General features: G+C 39.7%; 2 protein-coding genes across 3 annotated transcripts; one reads left to right on the plus strand and one right to left on the minus strand.

Annotated features, from left to right (window-relative positions):
• The first annotated feature begins 3,014 nt into the window (after positions 1-3,014).
• On the plus strand, positions 3,015-15,177 carry PLK4 (polo like kinase 4). The gene is made up of 16 exons (XM_033059897.1): positions 3,015-3,134; positions 3,592-3,687; positions 4,136-4,231; positions 4,327-4,441; positions 5,220-6,246; positions 7,755-7,855; positions 9,020-9,393; positions 9,824-9,928; positions 10,285-10,387; positions 10,804-10,953; positions 11,330-11,460; positions 11,850-11,941; positions 12,170-12,308; positions 13,103-13,243; positions 14,112-14,218; positions 14,589-15,177. The coding sequence occupies exons 1-16, from the start codon at positions 3,105-3,107 to the stop codon at positions 14,686-14,688; spliced, it is 2,907 nt and encodes a 968-aa protein (XP_032915788.1). The 5' UTR covers positions 3,015-3,104; the 3' UTR covers positions 14,689-15,177.
• Positions 15,178-15,731: 554 nt separating this feature from the next.
• On the minus strand, positions 15,732-25,511 carry MFSD8 (major facilitator superfamily domain containing 8). 2 transcript variants are annotated; one of them, XM_033059900.1, is made up of 12 exons: positions 25,382-25,511; positions 24,299-24,384; positions 23,328-23,371; positions 22,086-22,326; positions 21,673-21,786; positions 20,927-21,071; positions 20,329-20,387; positions 19,650-19,758; positions 18,667-18,801; positions 18,195-18,298; positions 17,837-18,096; positions 15,732-17,122 (listed from the first exon to the last, which is right to left on the minus strand). In XM_033059900.1, exons 1-12 carry the CDS (start codon positions 25,483-25,485, stop codon positions 16,907-16,909), a joined length of 1,617 nt encoding a protein of 538 aa, XP_032915791.1. In that variant the 5' UTR covers positions 25,486-25,511; the 3' UTR covers positions 15,732-16,906. The 2 variants fall into 2 exon arrangements, with proteins under 2 accessions (XP_032915791.1, XP_032915790.1); XM_033059899.1 differs by having other exon boundaries at positions 24,299-24,387.
• Positions 25,512-25,534: the final 23 nt, after the last annotated feature.

The raw sequence follows: 25,534 nt of genomic DNA on the forward strand, positions 1-25,534 counted from the left end.
TCTTTTTTACACAACTGGACAAATGCAAAAATTATACCTTTATGCTCAGGTGACATTTTGTTTTCATGGATAACATCAGTAAACCAATCTTCAAAATCAGAGGGGCAGACAAATATCCTGACGCTGAAGTATGAACTGAAAAAAAAGGGAAAAAATATAATTAGTATTTAAATTAGACTTAGGACAATGAAATTATATTTTGTTGAGGAAGCCTTCAAATCTCACACTGCATTAATTGTTATCATCTTGAAATTCACCTGAAGGAACTTAGCAGATATGATTACCCAAGGGATTCAGCTTCTTTGCAAATCCAGCTGCTTGCTTGGTAACTAAGTGCTACTTACAGCTAAAAATTTACAAAAATTACTTCAAAGGGAGTCAGTCAACATTCCCAACAGAATAGCCTGGGGAAATACTGTAGAATAGATTTGTATTTAAATTGGGTTTTAGCTCTAGGTATCCAAATAGCAGTGTTGCTACACTGAAAAACTTGTCCTTGGGTTTTCAGTTGGTCTCGCTTTGCAGGGCAGAACATCACTCATAAGGGCACACGATGCAGGTGCTAAGTGAGTATCTGCACTGCTTTGAAACTCCTTCAGCTGTGCTGGGATCATGTTATTTTCACTTTGGGCTGAGGAATTCTTTTCATGGATGTGAGTTTGTGCAGATTGTGTGATGGATTTAATGATAAGAAGACCTAGCCTTGTCTGGAATTAATAAACAGTTCAAATACTGAAACCACCTTTTTCATGGAATTTATTTTGACTTGCAAAAGTTCTCTCTATTAGAAACTATCACTTAGTGCTCACAGGTGCAGTACAATCAAAAGAATCACAGAAAAGGCATCTGGAAAAACTTGCACAGTGGTTAATGTCCTGCTCAGGAACAGGGCACAATCTGGGGCTGTGTTCCACACAGCAACAAACACAGACACCTACAACAGAGGCACCAGCCAAATTAGCAAATTATTCCAACCACCTCATTGTTTCCATAACACAGGCATGATGTCAGCCTGGCTCTAAATCACTGACTAAGCTCACCCTTGGTATCTACAGAGACAGGCTCGACTATACCACACAAAGTTACAAATTCTGTAACTTCACTAAGGTGGACTAAAGATCTGAGGAAAAAAAATTATGCTGGCATGAATGGTGAAGTGCCACTGGGCTACCAGATGCTGCCATTATAGTCCAATACAACCAGTAAAAACAAAATACTCACCTGTTTTTGACAGCATTAACACAAGCAACACAATAGTACTGTAGCATAGACTTAAGGCCACTGCTGCAGGGCCGGTAACTTCATAGGAGGGTTCAAAGTTGGAATGTCCATAAAAATGTGTTAGTCATTGCAACAAAGCCTTCTGCCACACCAAGGATTTTACTCAAAACAGATTATATTTAATAACCAGCTTCTCAGAAACAATCATTCTTTCAACAAACCATTTTTTTCTTCACTTATATTACAAATGACTTCCCTCCAGCCACACTCCTCAGTGAGGGATGAAACAAGTTGTCACTTTTACAGTTGAGTACACTAAATCACATGGCTAACTAGTCTGACTTGTTTCTTAAAGATACAGATTTAAATAAAAATGTCTTCTCTGAAATAAATTGAATTTCACTACCAAAGAAGTAGGGTCAGTGAGGAAACAATTTTTTTCCACATCTTTTTTCTTGATCAGCCCAGCAGTGACACAGTCAGTTCCAGGATGAATAAGTTTTCAGTGATTTTTTCTGTCTGAAACCTGTTCCCTCTGGAGAACTCACCATCATACAGGCAGATGAGAGCCACAGCCCTTTCCTGTGTGAGGCAAAGCATCAAAAGTGATCCAGATTTTAAGATATTTGTTCAACTCTCAGCCTGTCTCATCACAAAGATTCTGCCATCTGAATTCACATCTCCTCTGAGCCTGCTGAAGAGAGAAATGTCAATGTCCTCTGAGCAGCCACATGAGGAATCTGAAGTGGGGAAAGTTAAAAACAAACAAATACAAACAAAACCTGGGATTCTGAAAGTGAAAACAGAGACTGTACTGCACTGTAGCTATGCTACTGTCAGTTGGACTTAAGCAATAAACACGTCATGGAAACCAGTCTGGTCTCCCTGGCAGGAGAGAATATCAGTGAGGAGAACTAAGAGCTCAATATTTAAAGCTGACCATGGACTTTTGCTTCAGAAAAGAGTTTTAAAGCTAAGCTCTGAACACATTGCTTCATCCACCTCCAAACTTCAGGCACACTGAAGTATATAAATATATGCCAGTTTGAAACGGCCTTGTTTGAGTCTGGGTGCAGTCACAGCAGCACAAAGCTCAACACAGGCCACATAATTCTCCAATACAGGCCCAGCCTCGGGCTCCTGTAATGTCACAGAAGAAATATAACATCTCTGCTTTTGGAAAATTTAAATCCCAACTTAGGAATCAAACTGCACCTTTGTACAAAACTATAGAACTTCTCTAATTTCAATGGAACTACAGGTGCTTATGTTCAGAGCTGAAAATAGTCCACTACAGCTTCTGTCCTTGGAAAAAGCTGTCCTATGATTCGGTATTAGTAAGAAGTTTTATACTTTGAGGGCGGTGAGACACCGGAACAGGCTGCCTAAGGGAGGTTGTGGGTGCCCTATTACGAGCAGTATTCAAAGGCCCTGAACAACTAGATCTAGGCGGTGTATCCCTGCCCCTGGCAGCGGGGGTTGGCACCAGATGATCTTTAGGATAACCCCACAACATTCCCTAACACGCCCCGGGCTGAGGGGACCCGGGCTGAGGGGACCCGCGCGCCCCTCACAGCGCACGCGCCCTAACGGCCGCCCGGGCACGCGCACGCGCAGCAGCGCCTCCTCCCGGCCCGGGCCGCGCGCGCCGCTGCGTGACGCGCTTGCGTCAGACGCAGCCTCGTCCCGGGGCGGGGCGGGGCCGGGGGGTAACGGCGCGACTTTTCAAAATGTCGGCGGGGGGGGCGCGGAGCGGCCCCCGCCGTGCCCGGGAGCGAGCGAGGGTGCGCCGAGGCGGGCGGCCCGGGGCGCCCTAATGGGCAACCGTGGCCCAGGCCCTCGGTACGACCGGTATCGGGACTCGAGGGAGAGCGGCCGGCGCCATGGCGACCTGCATCGGCGAGAGGATAGAGGTGCGCCGCGGGGCGCGGAGGGGCCGGGCGCGGGCTCGCACCGCTCCCGGGCTCGCACCGCTCCCGGCGGGTGTTGGTGGGAGCGCGATTCCTCCCGCGCCTTCGCCCCGTCCCCACGTGTTTGTGAGGAGCGGCGGCTCCGCGGGCGCTGCCATGGCAGCTGGGGCGGTGCATCCCGCGTCCCGGGAGCCGCGGCGGGAAGGCGGCCCCTGGGCAGCGCCGGTGCGGTGCCGGCTGGAGGATGCGGCGGGGGTGGCTGTGCGGGCCTGCCGGGCCCCACCGCCGGGCCACGGAGAGCTCCCTCCAGGTACCCCCGGGCCGTCTGGGGCTTTGCTCGCATCTCGGGGGTGTGTGGGGTCCCCGCATCTGCTGGGAGGAGGGTTCGCATCGGGAGAGGCGCTGCGAAGGCTGGCTGACAAAGCCCCGGGCTAACGAGGCTGGTTTGTTCGTATTGCAGGATTTCAAGGTGGGGAACCTCCTGGGGAAGGGCTCCTTCGCAGGGGTCTACAGAGCAGTATCCCTAAAAACCGGCCTGGAAGTGGCCATCAAAATGGTAAGGCAGTCGGCCAGGGAAGTATCCGTCTCCCTAGAGACCAAATGCAAAGTTGCAGCAGGTTGGGGTTATGCAGCTGGGCGCTGATGTTTGAGTTGAATGTTTGTTTACAACGGATATAAAGAGTGGGACTCGATTCTGAAAGATGCACCACAGCCAGATAGATTTGGTAATTAATAGAAATGCTTTTGAATGTTGACTATATTTAGCCTATCTGCAAAGCAAAATCAGATTTAGGTTTCTCTGCTCAAGTATTTCAGAAAAAAAAAGTGTTGTTAGTATTGATAATGTTAACACTTGACTGCTTTCAGTTGTGGTGTTTCTCCAATTATCTACTTGTTCATTAAAAGAGTTTATTAAGTTGAACTATGTGAAAACTTGCTTTTACTTAAAAATTGTCAGGCAAATATGCACTGAACATCTAAGTTATGCTATGATCCACTTACAGATAGACAAAAAAGCCATGCACAAAGTTGGAATGGTACAGAGGGTTCAGAATGAGGTGAAAATACATTGTCAGCTAAAGCATCCATCTATACTCGAGGTAAGAACCGTGGGGTTTGTAGAGAGGGCTGTATATGGGACTTGCTGCACAGTCTGCAAAATGGAATTTTGTTTTTTCCTTGTTTTATGTTCCAGCTTTATAACTATTTTGAAGATAGCAACTACGTATACTTGATACTTGAGATCTGTCACAATGGTGAAATGAGCAGATACATAAAGAACAGAAAGAAACCCTTTTCAGAAGATGAAGGTGAGATTTTTTTTATCTGTGGAGCCCTCTGAATTAATGTTTTGGCTCACTCAATAAATATTTAATTCTAGAGGGAGAATATTTAAAGCTACCATCACAGTTTCTATACCTTAAAATCTTGTGTAAGTGATAATCTAGAGGGTTTTAAAATTATTATTATGGATGTATTTACTTGCATTTCTGTATGCATTTTTTTCTGTGCTATTTGGAGTATAAGAAGATGGTGATCTTGGAAGGTAGAGCTTACTTTGTGCTTAGAATTGTGTTGAAGTGTGGGTCAAGTCTGGGAAGAGGAAAGAATAGGAAAATTGGCAACTTCTGCCTTTACTACTTCCAGACTCGCCTCATTGCTCACCTCTTGCTTCTCTATCAATTTCTAATTTAATTCTATGATAGTGCTATAGATAGGGGTTTTTTGGGAGCCAGGCCACAGGACTGGATTAATGGGGTACTGCTATACAGGCATCATTAGTTTAACCTGTATCTATTTCCAAAAGTGATGAGCAGCTTAGCTTGAATTCTTAAGAACTTAATTTTATGAAGTTTGGGCCAATTGAACGTATTTCCAGTCTTCTTTCATGAACTTAGAACAAAGTTGTGCCTTTTTGCTTAAAGTAGAAGGCAGAAAGTTAATTCTGATTTCATTATGTGACACCTAAAAAGCCTTGTATTAAAAATAAGAAACAATAGAAGCAAGATGAATAGTAAACTTAAAGCTGAGTTAATTCAGAGCTGTGATTTCAATACAAGACTGGAACATGTGCTTTTGTTTTGCCAGCACGACACTTCTTGCACCAGATTATCACGGGTATGCTGTACCTCCATTCCCATGGAATATTGCACCGGGACCTCACCCTCTCCAACATCTTACTCACCAGTAACATGAACGTCAAGATTGCTGACTTTGGGCTGGCGACTCAGCTGAAGATGCCCCATGAGAAGCATTACACCATGTGTGGAACTCCCAATTACATCTCTCCCGAGATAGCCACGAGGAGCCCGCACGGGCTGGAGTCGGACGTGTGGTCTCTGGGCTGTATGTTCTACACTCTGCTCATTGGAAAGCCGCCTTTCGACACGGACACGGTCAGGAACACGCTGAATAAGGTGGTGTTGGCGGATTATGAAATGCCAGCCTTCTTGTCGAGAGAGGCACAGGACCTCATTCACAGGTTACTGCGCAAAAACCCCGCAGATCGCTTGAGTCTTTCCTCGGTGCTGGATCATCCTTTTATGTCCAGGGGTAGCTCTGCACGGAGCAGAGACTTGGGAACCTCAGAAGATTCCATGGACAGTGGAAATGCCACCATCTCTACAACCTTCACGGGCTCTTCCAGCATCAGTACCAGCGGTAGCTTGAAGGAAAAGAAGAAGCTGTTAGTTGGACAGCCACTCCCAAATAAAATTACTTTTTTTCCTACGAACAAGAATTCCAATAATAACTCATTGGGAGATGGAAGTGGTTCTCTCCAGCAGTGGGGAATTCAGGGAAAGGAAATTGGTGGCAGGGGAAGAGCCATGCAGCCTGATGAGGAGAGGCCACATTCCCGCTACCTCCGAAGAGCCCATTCCTCAGACAGGTCTGGCACATCCCACAGCCAGACTCAAGGCATTTCCAGCATCGTGGATCGATGTCACTCTTTGGAAGTGCTTTCCAAACCTAAAATAGGAACAAGGGAAAACACACAGTACTTTTCACCTGCCAACAGCTATACTGATATAGGAGAAATATTTAAGGAGAAGACTTCTAGTACTTCTGGTTCTTTTGAAGAGCAGATATCTCCGCCTGTAAAAGATCAACCACAGTAAGAATCACTTTTTTATTCAGATGAAATTCAGGGCTCTGTTACTGTCTTCTTTCCACTTGCAGCAAGTTGATTGTTTCTTTCCCCACTGTAATTTTAGTAGAGAGCCTTGCTAATTGTTCTTTGTGGAAGAGACAGATGAGGGGAGAGGGCATTTGAAGTGCAATTATCAACATTTTTACTTGCTGATTTCTTGAGGTGATTTTTTCTTATGCTTAGAGAGGATAAAACAAAAATTTAGTAAAGATTAGGCAATAGATTATAAAGGTGGTACCAGAAAGGAAAGTCAATCATGGATGTTATCTGAAATTGAGTTCTGTACTTATTTGTACCTTCTTTCTGGGAATCTTGGCTTCTTTCTATAGACTTTCCATGAGCAACATATCAAAAGATTCACTTTCTCTTTTAATGTAACTACTTCCATATCTTAGTTCCTGCATTTCTCTCCACATTAAGAATTATCTCTCTGCATAATTTCCTGTATTTTCTCTTTGCAAATCAGCTCAAGGAAAAGACCAACAGGCACCTTTCCTGTAAAAAAAGCAAATGTAGTAAGAAGCTTTTCCTAACTGTCCTCAAGTGTTTGACATAAGCAAAGTTCAGTGGGCATGTAAAGTCTTTCTAGTTTGAGAAATGTTTGATGAATCAAAAACTTATGCAAATGCTACTGTACTCCTTACTTTTGTTCCCTATGACTTCATAAAGCCCTGCTGAATGTAAACATTAGAGAATATTAGAGTAGAGATTAACTTAAGGGTTACAGGTTTTTTTACATAGTTGATTCTAGGAAACCCTCTTACACCTGTAGCTAGCTTACACAGCAATCTTAAATGCAAGGTCCTAACACTTGAATTAGATGGTTTATATTCTGTGGTTTTGGTGGTAAGTGAGCCCTTGCCAATGGTGAAGTAATCATCATCACTGTAAGGAAGTGCAGACAGGTTCAGGCTATGGAGATAGAAAACCTCACAGGAGCTCAGTGTGAATGAATTCACAACAGATCAGTGACTCTGCAGTAACTGGTTTTGTGTGTATTCTTTGATTGTATCTTGAGTTCACCTGTGGCTGCATAAATGTCATAATCTAAAAAGCTGGCAAAAAAATCTTTATAATTTTTGGGATTGACTGTATTTTATATAAATTCAAATTATTTTGGATGGTAGGATTGGCATCTTTCAGCTGCACGTTAGTTATGCTGAGTGAGACAGGGGGTCAAGGGTGTCATGTCATCACTGTCTTCTCCAAGGCTGTGAATTAAGACCTAGATGTAAGAACAGCTACTGCTGGCAGCATTATCATAACTTCTCATTCAATTTGGAAGATATTTTATTTTGCTAGTCTTTACCCCATGAAAAAGAAGCATGTTCTATGCTACCTAGAGCTATAAAATGCCACCTGCATTTCCTAAATATTCTAAGGGTTGTGGTTTCTGCAGCTGCAGCACTGTAACTTTTGTTGTGCAAGTGTCTTTGATGCAATCTTGATTGTGTGTAACCTTTATTTTGTAGCTCTAATTATCTGTGCCCAGTGAAGCCCCAGGTTGGTTTGTTAGAGCAGAAGTCCCAGGCTGAGACAATGCAGCAGTGGCTCGGAAGCATGCAAACAAATGGTGTGTTACTCATCACTTTCTGTATTTTTGCACTCAAGTTGGTGACTTGTAAGAGTTTTAGTGCAATTTTCTATTTGTTTTTATTTCTTTGTACATTGAATTTGAATACATAGTTTCCTAAAACAAGCTTGTTATTTTCTACTACTGTTCTAGAAAAAAAAAAAAAAAAAAAAGAAATAAAAACGAAGAGGAAACCAGAATTTTGGGCCCTGACATAATTACTCAGTTGTGTAAATATATGACAAAATATTAGCAGGTCACTTGAAATCCCTGTTAATTTAGTTGTGCAAATACAACTAAATAAGATGGGACCTCAATGAATGAGAAAGATAATAAGGCTGCAGAAGGATGGGTGGAGGAAAGGACAGAGACACAGAAGGGAAGGAGGTGTTCTTTGTTGTGCATCATATTACATCATTTGCAAATAGTGTAATTTAATCATAAGAATAAACCATAAATCCATTCTGGCCTTTTTGGTTTGATATTACTGGACTCCTTCCCTTCCTGTTTACAGGGAATTGGACTCAGAGAACATATGGTCTGAATAATGATATTTAATTTTTGGTCCCTTCTCAACTGTTCAGCCACACAGCAGAAGGAGCACAATAGTGATGTGGGTGAGGTGAAAGTTGATCAAGGGCTTAAATATCAAAACTAGGGAAGGCTAAATATAAAAACAGATGTTTAAAAGAAATAAATACAAGGATTTTAAAAATAAAACAAGGGATTTGGACTATGTATTTAACATTTTCAGTACTAAAGCCTCTGGCAGATGGTGAAACACTAGTTAGATAAACTGGAACTTATATGAAATTTGCTACTGGTGGTTATCTGATCGATAAGGTGTTTTTCAACAGATTAAACTAATTCTTGCATAAGAATCTACTTGAAGTCTTAGTATTTTGTTTATAAACTATTCTTTTAAATTATTAGATGTATAAAAAGACCATCATAACTGAAATATAGGAACAGCTTATTTTAAGTAGCACTGGTGTTGATGGTACTAAAAGGCCTGATGATTTGGAATGAGGATTAAAGAAATCCCATTCTTCCCTTAACTAAGCCTTCTAAGACAATCCCTTGAAGAGCTTTTAAAGCTATACTCGAATTTTTTACTTCTGGCTATGACTCTGAATCTCCAATGTCCCTTTGTGATGCTTTCAGTTCCTCTGAGACCACCTGCAGACCTGACTGGCAAGAGTAACGCACATGGAGGTTTTCGGTACCATCTGGATCTGCAGCAGGATGCACCAAGAAATGCATGGAACACCTTAAAAGATATAAGGAATCACGATGTACCTGGTGACTGTCCACATTCTTCAAACCAGAGAAACCCAAAGGCATGCATCCCTGGAGTTCTCTGCCAAAATGAGAAAATTCAACCATCTCCTACATGTGGCCTTTGGTCAACTCCAGAACAAAACCAAACCTGGGGCCAAGAACCATCAGCACACCAGAAACCTACACTGCGAAGTGTTGTGTCACCTCTCGCTGCTCACAGGCTGAAACCCATCAGGCAAAAAACCAAAAATGCAGTGGTAAGTATCAGTTCTAAAAATGAGAACAACTGAAGTGCTTAATATAGTGTGACTGTCTCTTAAAAATCACTTGGTAAAATAGAAACGTGTTTTTAGGAAGCTTCATCTAGAGTAATTTAGTTAAAAATCATATTAACAAAATTAATTTTTGTATAGAGAATACTTAAAAGCATAATAGGGCAGACTGTCTGTGTTTGATTTGTCACTTAAGAAGCCTCACCCTCAGTTACCAGCTGATACCCTTCAGTCATCTTGAAATCCTCTGTTTTCAAAAAAATTAGCGCTAATAACAAGTTACTGTAAGAAGCATTTATCAACTTGAAGTGCATTTAAGGGAAAAGAAAATCATTTGTGGAAAAAAAAAGTGCTAACTTACCTTTTACAGAAAGTAAAGGTCTTTTTGTTTAACTTTATATTTAATGTGTTTTAGGTGAGCATTCTAGATACTGGAGAAGTGTGTATGGAGTTTCTGAAAGAACACCGCTCACAGGAACTTGTGAAAGAAGTTCTCAGAATATCTTGTGATGGAAATGTGGTGAGTATATTTTTGATTTCTTCGCTGTTGTATAAAGTGCTTAGAGTTAATTCAGAACTATTTTTTTATTTTTCAAGTGATTATTTCTTTTGAAATCCACTGTTTATATATGCACTTTGCCCCTTCATAACAAAGCCATATAAATATAGGGAGCAAGCAATTATTTCAGAGAAGAATTGGACTTGATCTTTGGAATAGGTGAAAAAGTGCTGATGTTAAATAATTACTTAGAGGAATAGCTCTTTCATGGTAAATTGTAGTAATTAATTAAAATGTGAGTTATTTCCATACCTGTTAAAAGTGCAGGGTGCTGTAGTAAGTTGCAACTACACACAATTTTTGTTCCCTTTTTGTAGATTGCAGTTTATCATCCAAATGAAGGAAGAGGTTTCCTTCTTGATGACAGACCTCCTGCTCCTCCTGAAGGCATCTGCACATATAATTTTGACAACTTGCCAGGTAACCTGAAATTTATTTTAAAATTTTGATGATTAATGTGATCTTGCGACTTTATAGCTTTTACCTATTACTTTTCAGATAACTCTGAAGTAAATCTCCTTTCAGTTTAACTGGAAAATGTTTTGAAACTTCACAAGGAAGTGTAACCCACAGATTTTGATTCTTTTTATACAGAAGCTTTAAGGAGTCTCCCATTTACAATGTAGTGTACTAAAATTAAAGGTCTTGTAATCTTTTCCTCATTCATATTGGGAGCTGTTGGGGAAATAAGTCAGTTTCTTTAAACATACCTGTCAAGTACTTAAATATTACTCACAACCTTAAGCTATAAAACATGTAATTTAAATTACTTCTCTTCAAGCTGGTGCAGTGTTAAATCTGCTAAATTGTAAATATTTAAAAATTTTCTCTTTTAGAAAAGTACTGGAAAAAATACCAGTATGCAGCTAAGTTTGTGCAGTTGGTGAGAACAAAAACCCCCAAAGTGACATTTTATACAAGATATGCCAAGTGCATGTTGATGGAAAATTCACCCCCTGCAGATGTTGAAGTTTGTTTTTATGATGGTATGTATTCATGTTTGCAGTTATACAAATAGGTATAGCATTACTTTAGGGCTGCACTAAAATACTGCCTAACACTAAACAACTACCACTCCAGTTTGAAGACAGTAGTGCACTACAAGCTGTTTTTTGGACACTGCCTTTATTCTAGCACTTGTAGATTAGTTGATTCTTTAATTCCTTACTGATATCTTCTTCAGGAAGTACATGTTGCAAAAGTGTTATTTAAAACATACTTTGGTTTTATTTATGAGCACTTCTTTACATCTGTCTTTGGTAGTTAACCACCTCAGTAAGAGGCATGTCCCTGCTCCAAGCCTGCCGTGATTAACTCTTATTTTATACAGCTCACACTGAAAGTGTTCCCATTTTCTTGCAGGAACAAAGATCCATAAGACAGCTGGAATAACTCGTGTGATTGAAAAGTCAGGGAAATCCTTCACTTTGAAAGGAGAAAGCGAGGCAGGGTTGAAGAAGGAAATCCAGGCTTATATGGATCATGCAAATGAGGTAAGATGTTTTACATGGACCTTTTCCAGTGCAAAGCAACTTCCTGGAAATTCAGCCTCCCTTTCACAAATGTGCTTCCTGTGTTGCTTTCCATGTTTTTCATTACACTGTTAAGGAGGGAGGATGGTGTTTTTTGGAAGAGCAAATATCAGAGTAGAGGTAATGGTTGCAATCCCTCACAAGCAAGATAGAGGAAATTCTTACTAGTTTGTAAAGCAGGTTTGCCTGTCTGGTGAAAGGATTAAACACAACAGATGGAACTGCTTTATACAACTTTAAAAATTCAGCACCCTTGAAATTTCCTTGTGTGGGTTCACTTGCCACACTAAATGTGTGTGAAATAGTTCTACAATTCTCAATTTAAAATGTTAATAAACTCCTCTTTTCAGGGACATCGTACGTGCCTTGCACTGGAATCTGCTATTTTGGAAGAAGAGAAATGGAGTGGAAGTGCTCCATTTTTTCCAATAATTGTTGGAAGGTAATATCTTTAAGTTGAAAATACTGATGTATTTGAATATTTATGTATTTATTGACTATTTATTGAATACTTACGTGTTTGAACTGAAAAACAGTTCTGCAGAAGACTCCTGCCATCAGGTGCTTTGGATGGTCCATGGTAAAATGAAGGGAGAGCTATGTCTCCTCACTTGGTTCTTTAATCTGTTTTGGACAGACCTTTTCCCCATTTTTCTCATTATTTTTCCAGAAAACCTGGTAATACTGAATCACCACAGGCTGCAGCACCTCCACTGTTGGACAAGACAAACTATTCAAAAGAAGTTGTGGCATTGGATAGAAATAAAGCTGCCAGTTCTACTCCAGTTCAGGCTCCAAACTGTGCTCCTGTAAGTACACAAGGATGTACCGTGGAGACCAGTCTCCCATATTGTTGTTTTCCATTGAATTAATGGAATTACATTTGTATGGGCATAGACTTTTATTAGCTATTTGTGAGCATACTGACTAAAAATACTAACTTTGATTTGATATCTGGATTTGAGAGCATCTGAAAAATCAGAACACTCAAAAACTTTACCACAAATGCCTCTGGGGAACAGACTTTAAAAATGGCTTACTCGTGTTAGACAGCAGTCTTCAGTTTGAGAGCTCTGATGTGCCCTTGGTGCTGTATAAAAATGGTGTCACAAAGGGTGTTGGCACTTGATGATGTTCTGAAATAATCAAGTGCTAGTGTGTATATTTAAAAAGGGTAAGTGAAAATATATGTGTAGCCAATAAGGCTTTGTGAGCAATTTCATCTGGTTTGCTTAAAAGACCCACCAAGCTTTGGTTCCTGCTAAGACTTCCTCAGCTGACTGAATTATGCTGAGGTCTTGGCACACAGAGTTTGTATTGTGAGCTTCATTGAATATACATCAATCTACATTTGTTGGATCTGCATCTGTTTGTGTAGTTCATGTCCCTAGTATAAATCTGACCATTTCCACCTGACTGAAGTGAACTGACAACATAAAGTTGTGTCCCTGTGGGATTTTCCTACTGTAATGCTGTTAAATGAAGCATAGAGCCTAAATCTGTCTGTACACACGAACAGGTGGCAATTGACCCCTATAGCTCATTAGTAGGATTAATGCCAAGGCTGTTAATTCTGTTAATTCTGTGCATCTCTGGGTTTTAGGTGGTGTCCTGTGAAAAGCCTATGCTTCTGACTAACACTGTGGAAAAGACTTGCTCCTCTGTTCATCAAACGGAATGTAGTCCAAATTCAGCCCAACTTGTCAAATCTGTTTTTGTGAAAAATGTTGGTTGGGCTTCTCAGGTGAGAAATTAATAAAGGAGGCATGTCTATTCTTTTTTTTCCTACTAATTTGAGATATGTATTTTTAAGTAATTAACTTTAAATTTGATTTGTGAGGAATCATTCAGTTGTGCATGACAGTTTAAGTCTAAAATTTGTATGGGGAAAGATACTTTTAAATAAGTATCTTAGATAAAAACCATGGTGAACTACATAAGTAGAAGAAACCAAATAATAGTTCAGTATCTCAGTTACCACAGTTTACCTGTAGCTATTATTGCCTATTTCAGTTTCCTTTGTCATTTAAATTTGACTCCAGTAAAAAAACCTGGAACTGTTTAAACTTCTCTGTTCACTAATATAGATGCAAAGGTGTCATGACAAAGTTTTTAATAGAAATATTAAAAAAATGTTCTCTGTACAAGAGAAATGCATCTTCCTCTGTAACAGGAAAAGCTGTTTCCTTGCACAGCCATTTTCCCTCTGCGTTTCTGTTGGATAATCTTTAGGTTTAAAACATTGTTCTTGGTAATCTAGATAAAGTAAACTTCTTGTCCTAACAGAAAAATTTCTCTTGATGTGTATAAACTTGAAATTGTGTACAGCTGTAAACTCTCACAAATGGAGCTCTTTTTAGTATTTTGCCTTTCTTTAGGAGTGGTTAAGCTGAAGGTAATGCTTTATCTGGCACTGACAAGGATAACTAAAGCCAAGCATCTGAAACCTCTGAATCCATATCCATACAACCTTTATCTTTAAAAGACTGACCAAAATACTTAAGTCCCCTTCAGCAATTTTGGAAAGTTTTCAGCTTCCATTATTAGAAAAGTTTTAGGTTTGTAATTTTGTATTTCATACGCTCAAACCATAATATAACTTCTCTCATCAGCTGACCAGTGGAGCAGTATGGGTTCAGTTCAATGATGGATCCCAGCTGGTAGCCCAAGCAGGTGTTTCTTCCATCACTTACACTTCTCCAGATGGCCAGACAAGCAGGTGAGTCTGTTCCTGCCATAAAAACATCCAGGTAACTCAGTGCAAGGCTCTTGTACAGCAGGTAACTTCATAGCTGCTATTAATTTTGGTTTGTAAACTTTAAACCTTAGCGTTGCCATCACGTGACAGTTGGTTAGCTTATGTAAGCTTATTGAATAAAAAGAGGCACCCATAACTGACTGAACTCTGGATAAGAAATGAATAAAACAAGCTGGGAATGCATCTCCTCGGTCTCCAGAGTTACAGCCATTATTTATGCATAGTATTAAAAACAGGAAGGTCGAGGGAAGTAGTGTTTTGAAATAACTATATTGTCATGAAATAAATTATTTACACATCTCTGTTTCTCTATGCTGCTTTGCCACTCTAGGTATGGAGAAGATGATAAGTTGCCAGAATACATCAAAGAGAAGCTGCACTGTCTGTCTTCTATTCTTGTAATGTTTACCAATCCAGCTGGTCCTCACTGATTAAAGGAAACCAGGTGTCATGGCACAAGAGCTTAATAAACTCACTCACTGACTTCTCAGTAAAGTGACTGCTCTTACTCAGCTTCTGCAGAGATTCTTCCAAAATCTTGTAAAAAGTTAGGAAGGGAAGAGTTACTTTCTTTATGTGTAGCAAATTGTGTGTGAATTATCATACAAAACATACTTTTCATTAAAGCGATGGATAAACTCGCTCAAGCAAAACTTTGAGGAGCTTAGTTCTTGACTGCTTTAAGTCTTTGGAAATAATCTTACTCCACTGCTTATTCAGTGCCAACAGTCAAGGAAAATGCATTGTGCTGTTCAAGTACTTGTATTTGTAAATAACTTATATTTTTATGTCTTACAAGTAATATATGTAAATATGTATATGTTTTATAACTCTGTTTTTATTTTTTGTAGCAGCAGCTTAAAACTTCCCTGCACAAGCATGTTATAAAAAAAAAATAAATGCAGTGGTAATTGTCTGGATCTATTTATTTGTTTTATGGTCAAGTAATGGTTAAAGGAGAAGAGTTAAATTTAGGTGGTTTTATCTTGGTTTACACATTGAGAAATACTTACAGCAACTGAAGTAGCATTAACAGTAGGTTTTCTCCTAAGCATGTGGCTTCAAGTGTCCAAAGCTCCTGGTGGTGCTTGTATGTGTACTTAAATACTTGACTTTCCTTATCAGGCAGGAAAAGATCTTAGAGTGGGATCCAAAACAGTGTTGGAGGGGGGGGGAGGATGAAGAGTTTCAGAGGAGCTGCTGCTGGCTGTGTGCAAGCACAGCTCAACTGAACTGATTCAAGCCAGCTCTCCTTGTTCAGCTACTGTTTAAAAGACAGAATTTTGGTTGCTTTGTCATGTCCAAATCAAGGAAATAGCTTGCAAATAAAGAATTTAGCACTGGGAACATCAAGAATGATATAGAAGTAGCACTTACTATGAATTAGCTTACAAAAGTGAAGTCCTTTTTCACAACATTTTGTGATTCTGTAGCAGGAAAGCCCATGAAAATAAAACTTCCGTATCCTCTTCAGTATTGAAAAAAATCATCTTTTAATTCAGTAGTCTCTTAGTGTTTGAACAATTGAGTACATAGGAATTACATTAATTAAATTAAAAATGGTAGAGACAGCAGCCACAACTCATACTGGAGTTACTCCAGAGGTTTTTCCCCAGTAGCATTAAAACAGCTAAACAAACTTGTACAGATGATCTTAGACCCCATTATGAAGGAAAATTAGCATCTCACTTTTAAAAATAAAGTCTGAATGTCTAAAACAGTATCACTTCCTGTTTCTTGTACCCTAATATCAGAAAAAAATAGAAATCTGCAGATAACAGTGAACACCCAGGAGCCAGTTTTCACTTAATTAACCATCACTGCTCAGCACAGTGCATCATTCTCACCAAGCACAAAAGTGTAAACTATCGTGCTTAAGACTTCTTTTCTTGTAGTTAAGAAAAGCAGTGCATATTTCAACACTGCTGTTTATCCTTCTTGCTACAAAAAGGCATTCAGCAAAACAGTAGAGGAAAAATTGCACATTTGGTTCACCATAGTTCAAGTAGCAGCTGCTCACACTGATTTTTCAATGGCTCTTAGTCAACTGAAAGACCCAAATTCCACACCAACTACCTGTGTGAAGGGCACCTACCTTTCTCCCTGCTTCTCTCACTCATAATTTGGAATCCTGAGGAGATGTACCAGGCTCCAGAACCAGATGGTCTGTATTAACCAGTGCTTACAAGCCAACAAACCCAACATCAGAGGTTTGCTCAAGTAGTGGTGTCTCCAAACAAAGTGCAGGCAGCTCAACTAATCTAGTTACAAAAGAGTGACTAATCCTGATTCACAGAATCAAGATAATATTTCTTCTGTCTGGACAGGATGCATGTAACCTGTGACCTTCACAGCTGCACTCAGTGCACATGTACATCACATAAACTGTACACACTTCAAATGTGCCATTGTATCACTAACTCATCACATTCCTTCCTCTGCTGCCAGAAAAGGACACAAAAGCAGCAGGGGTTACCAGGTATTGGGGTATGATCACGTTAAATGTTCTGGCAATCTGTAAGTACAGGTGTACAGTTGTTAGCACACAGCCAACAAGGTCAGTGGTTAGGTACTCCTCATTCAAAAGCAGTAATAAACTAAGTATTACTCTGCTTGGTTTTACCGTTTGGGATTTTTTAAAATATGCATTTAACAATTCACTTCCTGCATCCTCCCATATCTGACAGAAAATGCAATTAGTCTCTTGTATACTATCTCCAAGAGCAAGAGAGCAACTACAACCACTCCACAGATCAAGCTGAATGCCCAGCGTGGCCCCAGGTGAGTGTAGATTTGGCTCACAAAAACAGGCCCAAGGATCCGTGCTCCACTTCCAGAGGCAGTCAACCATCCCATGTAGACACCCTGCAGCAGATCAAAAGCTTATGTAAGTGATACAGGCATTGTTCAGCTTGCCATTAACTCCAACCCATAAGCCTAACTAGAAAATTTAGAAGTATTTAAACAACCACTTATCTTTATTAAGTCATTAAGACACTGATTACTTTGTTTCCAAGAGTACTGCTCAGCCTCTCCCAGCTTTAATTCCAAGGCTCCACTCATAGGTACTCCACTGCTTTCTAACAAAACGTGTTCCAGGTCAAAGCATTAAGCCTCATTCACCAAAATATAAGATGAAAAAAGTGGGCAAAAGGGGAATAAATTTTTTTGTTAAGAAATTATGTAAGTTTGCTATAGTATTTCACCACTAAAAATGCCCATATTGAGGGTCTAGTAACATTTGTCATCTTCATATAGTAAACTTAGTAGGAGACATTATTCCATATTGGTATTCCAAAAATGTGATTGGTAGTTACAAAAAGGACTCTGCCAGAACAGTCATAACATTTTCATGCTGTAATATTTGCATAAATAGCACATGCCTTGCTTTCTAATTCCCCTAGAGACTTGACTTGGCTTTTAAAAAAGATTGGAGCTCCTGCAAAGGTTCTGCCCTGCTTAAAACACACTATTATTTTTCTGATGACAAAAGGAATTTTAACTAAACCTCTCATTCTAATAAAGAGAGTGCAAATCTTGCTGAGCCAATGAAGCAAACCATCTAGGGATGGTGCTTACCTGAGGCTTTGGTCCTAGGACTTTGGAGTACAGAGTGTAGGACATGACATTACAAACAGGATAGCCCAACCCTATGAGCACGTCAGAGCTGAGGTACTGGGCCAGGTAGATCATGGGAGTGTTCAGGCACCAGGACTGTGTGACAGGGCAGCCCACAGGTTCTGCTGAGTGGTTGGATGGCAGCTGCAGCTCTGGCAAGCTCCAGAAAGGCGCTAACATTTCACTGGGGGCTGTTCTGGGAATGGAGCTGTTCTTTATTTCTGTAAAAGTAAGTTATTCGTATCATTAAGAACAAAAGTGCAGTAAAAGGCTTTCAAAAAAACACTACAAAGGTGGTCTAGTGAGAGTTGAACTATACCTTGCCACTGGATATTTGGTAGTTTCTTTCCCCAAGGCAGTAAGATAAAGAATCCAACCAAGACAATCAGTAAGCCTGCATGGAGTATGGCACGCTCACCCGTCCTACCAAACAATGAAATTGCAGTTAAATGTATAACTTCATTCATGTAAAATTTAAGTAGCTGCTAATGACACAGCCCATTAGTTTGTGGAAATGATATCTGATCAAAACATCGGCAAGAAAAGTTACAAAATCACAGTAACTTAAAACCAGCTTTTCTTGTGATTCAAGGGTAAAAGACAGTCAAATAAGGGGGTTATGTTAACGGAATAAAGAACTATCACAACATGAAGGCTGTGTCAAAATTGGAAGTATTTCATTGTCACAGTAAAGCCATACTCTTTACCAAGCAAAAGACTCGAGTAAGAGATCTGGCCTTGCCATAAAGCTTTTCACATTTAGCCAACATAAGTAAATCCCAAAAACTTACTTTTTTGCTAGAGTCTTAACCACCATGAAAACAATAACTGATTCAATGCCAATCACACTAAGGATTATCCCATTATAAAAAACAGCTTCTTTCCTGGTCCAGGAATACATATCCATTGTCAGTGGAGTAGCTATACTGAAATGACAGAACAAAAATACAGTAATTGTAAAAAACTTCTTCCATGCATTAGTGTCCATACATGTATCATCCCAAACATCAGTGCACTACACCAGCCATACTCCAAAGCATCATTAATCTATTTCTGATAGTTCATGAAAAGATGATGGAGTGAAAGCCAAGCCAGGGTAATAGAGACAGAAAAAAAAATCAGACCCTGTGAGAACAAAAATAATAAACTTTTGATGGTGCTTAAATTTTAGCAATCAACCAGTCTCTAAAACCTCAGTTTTCAAAAACAGGGTAGTGCAACTTATCACAGAGCCATATTGTAAAACTAGTTTTAACTACATTAAAAAACTCAAAAAAGTTGCAGAATAAATCTTATATCCTCAAAGTATTTTCTATCAAACAATTGTTTCAATCATTATTGAAATAGGAGATGCACTGAAGCTTTTGGAGATAATCAGAATCATACTGAGAAATCACACAAAACTAAACAAAAAATACAGAACAAGATCCTCAACAGGAAACATGTTTTCTCTGAAGCCCAAGTTATGCGGGTTTTTTTTTTTTCTTTTGAGTATGTAAAAAGTTGAGGATATGGGTTTGCCTCCATTCAAAAGCTTTTACAATAATGTTTTCTATGCCACAAACTGTACATATCTTTAGTTATTACTGATCTTTAATTCATTACTTAATTATTACTCTGTATCAGTACACATCAACTTGGTTGCCTATGGTTTTGGACTTAGGAAGATACTTAGGAAGTTGCAAGATCAGTGGAACAGAAAAGCCTCTACATGCACCCCCAGACTAATTACTCTACATGTCTGAATATTCTGAGAGAAAATAGACAAACTTACGTTTCAAAGACAGCAAACACAAACAGGATGACAAAGAAGAGAATGTTGAGTGCTACCACAGCAACGTGGTCAATGCTTCCTTCTGTGTTCTGATCCAGAACATCACTTCCTGCATCAGCACAAAAGAATTACCTGAACTGCACATGGAGCTTTTTCTTACACCATCACATATTACAAACAAGTAATTATACCTTTAGTCTTCTAAGTCTCTAGCATGCAAGTTGGTGGGCAGCTAAGCAGTTCTACTTTGACAAAATGGAGTTGTTTAAATTTCAATTCTGCTGACAATTAGAGGAAATTATTTCCAAAGTGGTTACACAGTCTGTTTTCCCAGCAAGTCCTGAGTGACAGCAAAATAAGCAAACCTCTTGAAATATCTGAACAATGGAAAACAAACCACTCTCTTCAAAGGTGAAAATTACACAGCAGAATTCTCAGGGTGAAAATATGGAAGGATCCATACAATTTTTATTTTTTTTCCTTCTTTGCTACCAGAGAGCACTATGACACAACATGACAAATGAAGCAATTTCTGGACCAGCTAGGGAGAGATGTAGCCTGTTTTCCAGATCAATTTCCCAGTGCATCTGACTTCAAAATATTTCTAAATGCTTCTATGTAATAAGAGATGACTTCAAAATTATAATCACAGAATAAGTTTTCAAGGAAACACTGGTACCTTCTCCATCAGAATTGATACTTTTGTACTGCCGGCCCATGTCATCCACTCGATGCTCCCTAGAAATTTAGAACTTTTTTCATTAATAAACTATTGAGTCAAGTTTCTATTAAAATAATTGCAAATGGTATCATCTATATGATAATTACTTGCAGCTCCATTAAACATCCTCTACAAAGCTGACACCTGACTGCACTGAACACCAATGGGATCATGATAAAAATCCCCCCTGAGAATCTTAAAGGAAAGACACAGACAGTGAGATCCCTACAGACAAGCCAACCTTATTTCTCCTTAGATAAAAAACATGGGAAGCAACTACCAGCATAAGAACTATATCAAGCCTAATATTCTAATATCCTTAACTTTTAAAATCAGTTTACATTCTAACTATAACATCACCAAGATTCATTTATGAGCATCAGAAAAATACAGGTATTAAAGAAAGTAGAAACACTGAAAAAATAAATAACAACTTATAGTTTTAGCACTCCAGATTTCAGGTTTAGTACTTCTCCTGCTGAGCAGGATATTGTTTGCTACAAGTCACCCACAAAAACATGGTAGGGTATTTATAAGGTTTTTCGTACTTGATTACCTGAATATGGCAAAGATGAGAATAATATTAATAACTCCTAAAAGAGCTCCAAATAAAACTGGTGTCGTGTACATGTTCAGCTGAAGACAAAGGAATTTCCACGTTACTCCTTCTTCTCCAATAAGTGTAAAACATGTCTGAAAAACTTAAAAACATCAATGTACTGTGAAAATCTTGAGAATCATTAGAAAAACATTAGAACACAAAAGTTGCTCCAATTGCCAAATAAAATTTAACTATTATACTTGTCAAATCTTTTACATTTTGCGAATCCTACTCTAGATAAACAAAATGGATAACAGTGGGATCTCAGCTAGCCAGGAAAGTACTTGATTACATAAAATAAACAGTATAAACAGCATCATGACACTTATAGAACTCAATTCTGAGTGTAATGGGTAATTTTTTTGGCAGACAGACGATTTACTCTTTTTTTCCTCTTGCTCCTGCATGGAATACCTTGGTCCTGGGACTGGATTGTCCCTCGTGCTAAGGGCAAACTAGGGAGAAAAGATGCAATGAGGGGGTTTAAATTAATTTTTAAATTGGTGCAGAGCAATTGGAACAAGAATATTTCATTTATATTGGCTTACAGAAGTACAGATGAGTGGACTCCATTTATTCAATTTTGATATCATTGACAAACTATGCCTTAAAACCCCCTGCATACAGCTGCTGAGGATTACTACTTCCAATGCCCAATTTCAGCCTAACAGGAGAAGTAAGGAAAGAAGATTTTGCATTACCTGGCCCCAATATGAAGCCAACTGCTTGGCAGGCACTGGTATTGGCCATGGCACTCGTTCGTTCTGTCAGAGAAGTGGCACCCGCAATATACGATCGAACTACAGCCACATTTCCTTCAAAAAAAAACCAAATCCAAGCAAGTGTTCATGTAAATATCAAGTTTATATTGTTAAACTGTTGAGTGACATTTATTTTAGGGGTTTGTTTCTTATTTTGCAAGATAATAAAAGCCAGATTCCCTCCACAATTACACAATTTTGTTACAAACCACTACGGGCCAGCCCTTTGCTTTGTTAAATATTAAGTTATCATTCACATAATGGAAAATCTGGTATTAAAACATAATTGTAACCATCTTACACGAGACACAGAGTGTAATCATTTCCAGAAATGCAAATCCTGCTGTGTTTACCTGCTCCAAACCCCACGAGAGCACGGGCAGTCAGCATGTAGTACTTGTTGTGAGAATGGGGCACGTGGACGTAGGCATAGAGACAATTAGCAGCGACAGAAATAGCAGTGGAAACGACCAAAGGTTCTCTCCTGGGCCTGTAGTTGGACCACAAACCAAAGAGGGGAGAGGCAACCATTTGGCCAATGCTGTACGAAGCTATGATCCAGCCCAGGAAGCTCGCATCCGCTGTGGGGTCAATCTGCAGGAACACGTGAGTCAGTGAGGGAAGCACTGGAGTGTTTTATACTGCCAGCAACACCCTTTTGGAACTAGTACCTGGGACACCAAGGACTCTGTACTGCAATGCTTTGTCTGGGGTAATAAACCTCGGATCACTCTCTCCAGCAATGCACCAAACCAATAAAATCTGCTCTGCTTCCCAGCCTGGGAATGGCTCACTTGTAGGAAACTCCAGGAGTTTTTGTACAGCAATGCTGATGTCCTGGGCAAGAGACAGAACTCCAGCAGCATGGCAGGCACTTTCCATGCCAGGAGCAAGGAGTCACTTCCATTGTCTCTGCACATGCCTGAATCTGTCCTGGTTTACAAGGCTTCTGCAAGAATTCATCATCCATCAATGCCACCTTCAATGACACGTCTCGGTCCCTGCCCAGGTTATATTCTTCCAAATTTGCATTTGAAACTGCCTTCTACAGTTCCAGGGGCACTAAAATCCTAGCACAGATTAAACTGAAGTTTTAGAGACTTTTGTGCTGCTTCTAAGATCACAACTAAGAAGTAAAAAACCCCGAAGAACCTAAAATCACTATACAGGAACAATGGCAATTCCCTATTAGGAATATCAAGATCTATGGGCAGCAATGTGACATTTATAGGAACTTCTACATCCAGTTTCCTCTTTTGGTTTTTTTTTGTTTTTTATTTCAAACCACAGACAAATCTTGTCTACTGTGTTTTAATAATAAGACTTCTATTGATTTGCTGTCCAGGAAATCATGATATTGGAAAATCAAACATTTCTGGATTATGATGTACCTTTATCAATTCAGGAAAAATCTTGACAGATTTTGCAAGAAATAATAAAAGCTTTCTAAGGGGATTGTAGAATTAAAGCCTCTTAAAGCCACACACCTCCCTCTACTTTTTCTTTTCCTAAATAAAATGCCAGGTTTTGTACTATCCAGCAGGAGTTTTCTATTCTTAATTATTAAAAAAAAAAATAAAAACATTTTGACAAACCTTTTGGAGATACGGCCACACAGACATAATTACAATTGAGAAACCTGCAACACAGTAAAAACTGAAGTTATTTTATTTGCCATTTTTATCAGGAATTTTCTTTCCTGAAACAGTTATTACAAGTTCTTTCTTTTGCCTCTGAATGTATTATAGTACAAACCTGTGCATTTCCTGGGGTTTTTTAAGGAGTTGCTCCTATCAGGAGGAACTATTTTCAAAAGACCATTTTATAGTTGCATACACACTAAACAAAATTCCTCCTGTCTCGTCCTCCCATTAAAAGTCAATGAGGTCCACAAAGCAAAAAGAATTTCTTGATATACTGATACATCTGTATTCATTAGTCAAACAGATTTTAATTTATAAAAAAAAAAACCTAAACAGTTACTGAAGTATCTCATCAACTTCAAGATAATTTTTAGGCGCACAGAAAATCATCACAGGTCAAAAATCAACAGCATTCTTGTTTCTGGGGGGATTTATTCAGGAATAAAATTTCAATTTGTCCTGCAATGGAGATGCAAAGTCCAGCAGGAGAAAACAAGTTTTGATACCTATTCTGAAATAGCATACATTTCCATAAAGATCTTACCTCTGAAGAACCCTACGTTATTTCTGTTTTCATTCTCTAGAAGTTTCACTCTGGATAAGAGTGTAACCTTTGCTTTGCTCAGTTCTGAGCAATACCATTACCTTGCCACTACCAAACTATTAGGGAGTCACAACCTACACTATGCAATACATAATTTTGTGTAAAACCAGTTTGATTACTTATCTCATTAGCTGTGACTTTCTGTTTGATTTGCTAGATTCATAGATTGTATTCTGAAGAATCAAACAATGCATCTTTTAGAGGTTAGAACTGCAGAATTAAAGAAGCTCTGTGGCTGGAATTTGGAAAGCCCTGTCATTTTCAAACCAAAGTATATTAATTAAACAAGTAACATCAAATTCCACATGTGTTTACTCACCCACACTGCTGAGAAACATTGTCAGGTACATGATCCAGATGGATCGCCACCTGCTCTTATAATGTTCCTGTGTTTCCACAACATCCCTGCTTTTAAAACAAAAACCAAGAGAGAGAAAGAAATCATTATCAGATCCTCTTCTAGTTGCTCCCACATGACACTGAGAACATTTTTTCACCAGTCTCTCAATACAATTGTGTAACTTGTTAAGCAGGAGTGGATTTCCGCTCAGCAAAGACTATAAAGAATTAATTTTTTTCTGGAAAAAATACTAGACTGACAAATCAAACAAAATAACAGAAATGCTGTCACACACCAAACATTACATGGAGAAATCTTGATCCAAGGGGGTCTTCAATTCTGCAAACTCTTTGTATAGGCACTTTGGAGCACCACAGATTATATATAAGCTTTAAAAAGTGGGTGTCAAACCAAAAACCCCAGACATTTCCTCACAGTTGTAACCTTGAAAGAACCACAAATCTGAACAGCTCTTGATTTGACAAAAAGCTAAAGCCAATCTGTTTTTATGATGAGAAAATAACAATATACAACATAAAAGTTGTGTATAAAAGATACTGCTGTATATTGCAAGGACTGACAAATCAAAATAGAAGTTACAAACTAAGTTACAAGGCAATCTCTATTCAGATGACACAGACTCAGGTTATAGACATACAGACGCCTGAACAGTTTATAAAGACTGTTTATGTAAGTCATACCTAGACTCAGGTATGCGATTTTAAGTTGAAGACACCTGTTTTGCTGTCACAAGGGGGAAAAAAACCCTCAAGCTACGAACAGCTGCCCGCACATGAAGGCTGCGATTAAACACCCTGAGTTCTGCCCCACATTAACGCTGTCAGGCATTTTTTAGGAACTTCCCAAGCCGGTGGGTTTGTGTTTTCCTACAGAGGGAGCCTGCCGGGCCCGGGGCGCTCCGGGACACGGGCTCCGAGCTCCGGAGCGACTCGGGCCGGGCTCCCGGCCGGGCAGCGCCCTCAGCCAGCCTGAGGGGCGGGGAAGGACCCGCCACCTACGGGTCACCTCCTGGCGCCGCCTCACAGCGGAACCAGCCCCTACCTGCTCTCCTCCTCCTCGTCCTCACCCGCCGCGGCCCCTGCGGACCCCAGCAGGGGTTCCTGCCCTTCAGGACGAAGCTCCGGAGCGGAGCCCGCTGCCGCCATGGCCCCGCAGCGCCGGGCCCCGCCCGCGCCCGCCTCACGCGGGCCGCCA

This window comes from Catharus ustulatus, chromosome 5 (assembly GCF_009819885.2).
Source record: "Catharus ustulatus isolate bCatUst1 chromosome 5, bCatUst1.pri.v2, whole genome shotgun sequence".
NCBI lineage: Eukaryota > Metazoa > Chordata > Aves > Passeriformes > Turdidae > Catharus > Catharus ustulatus.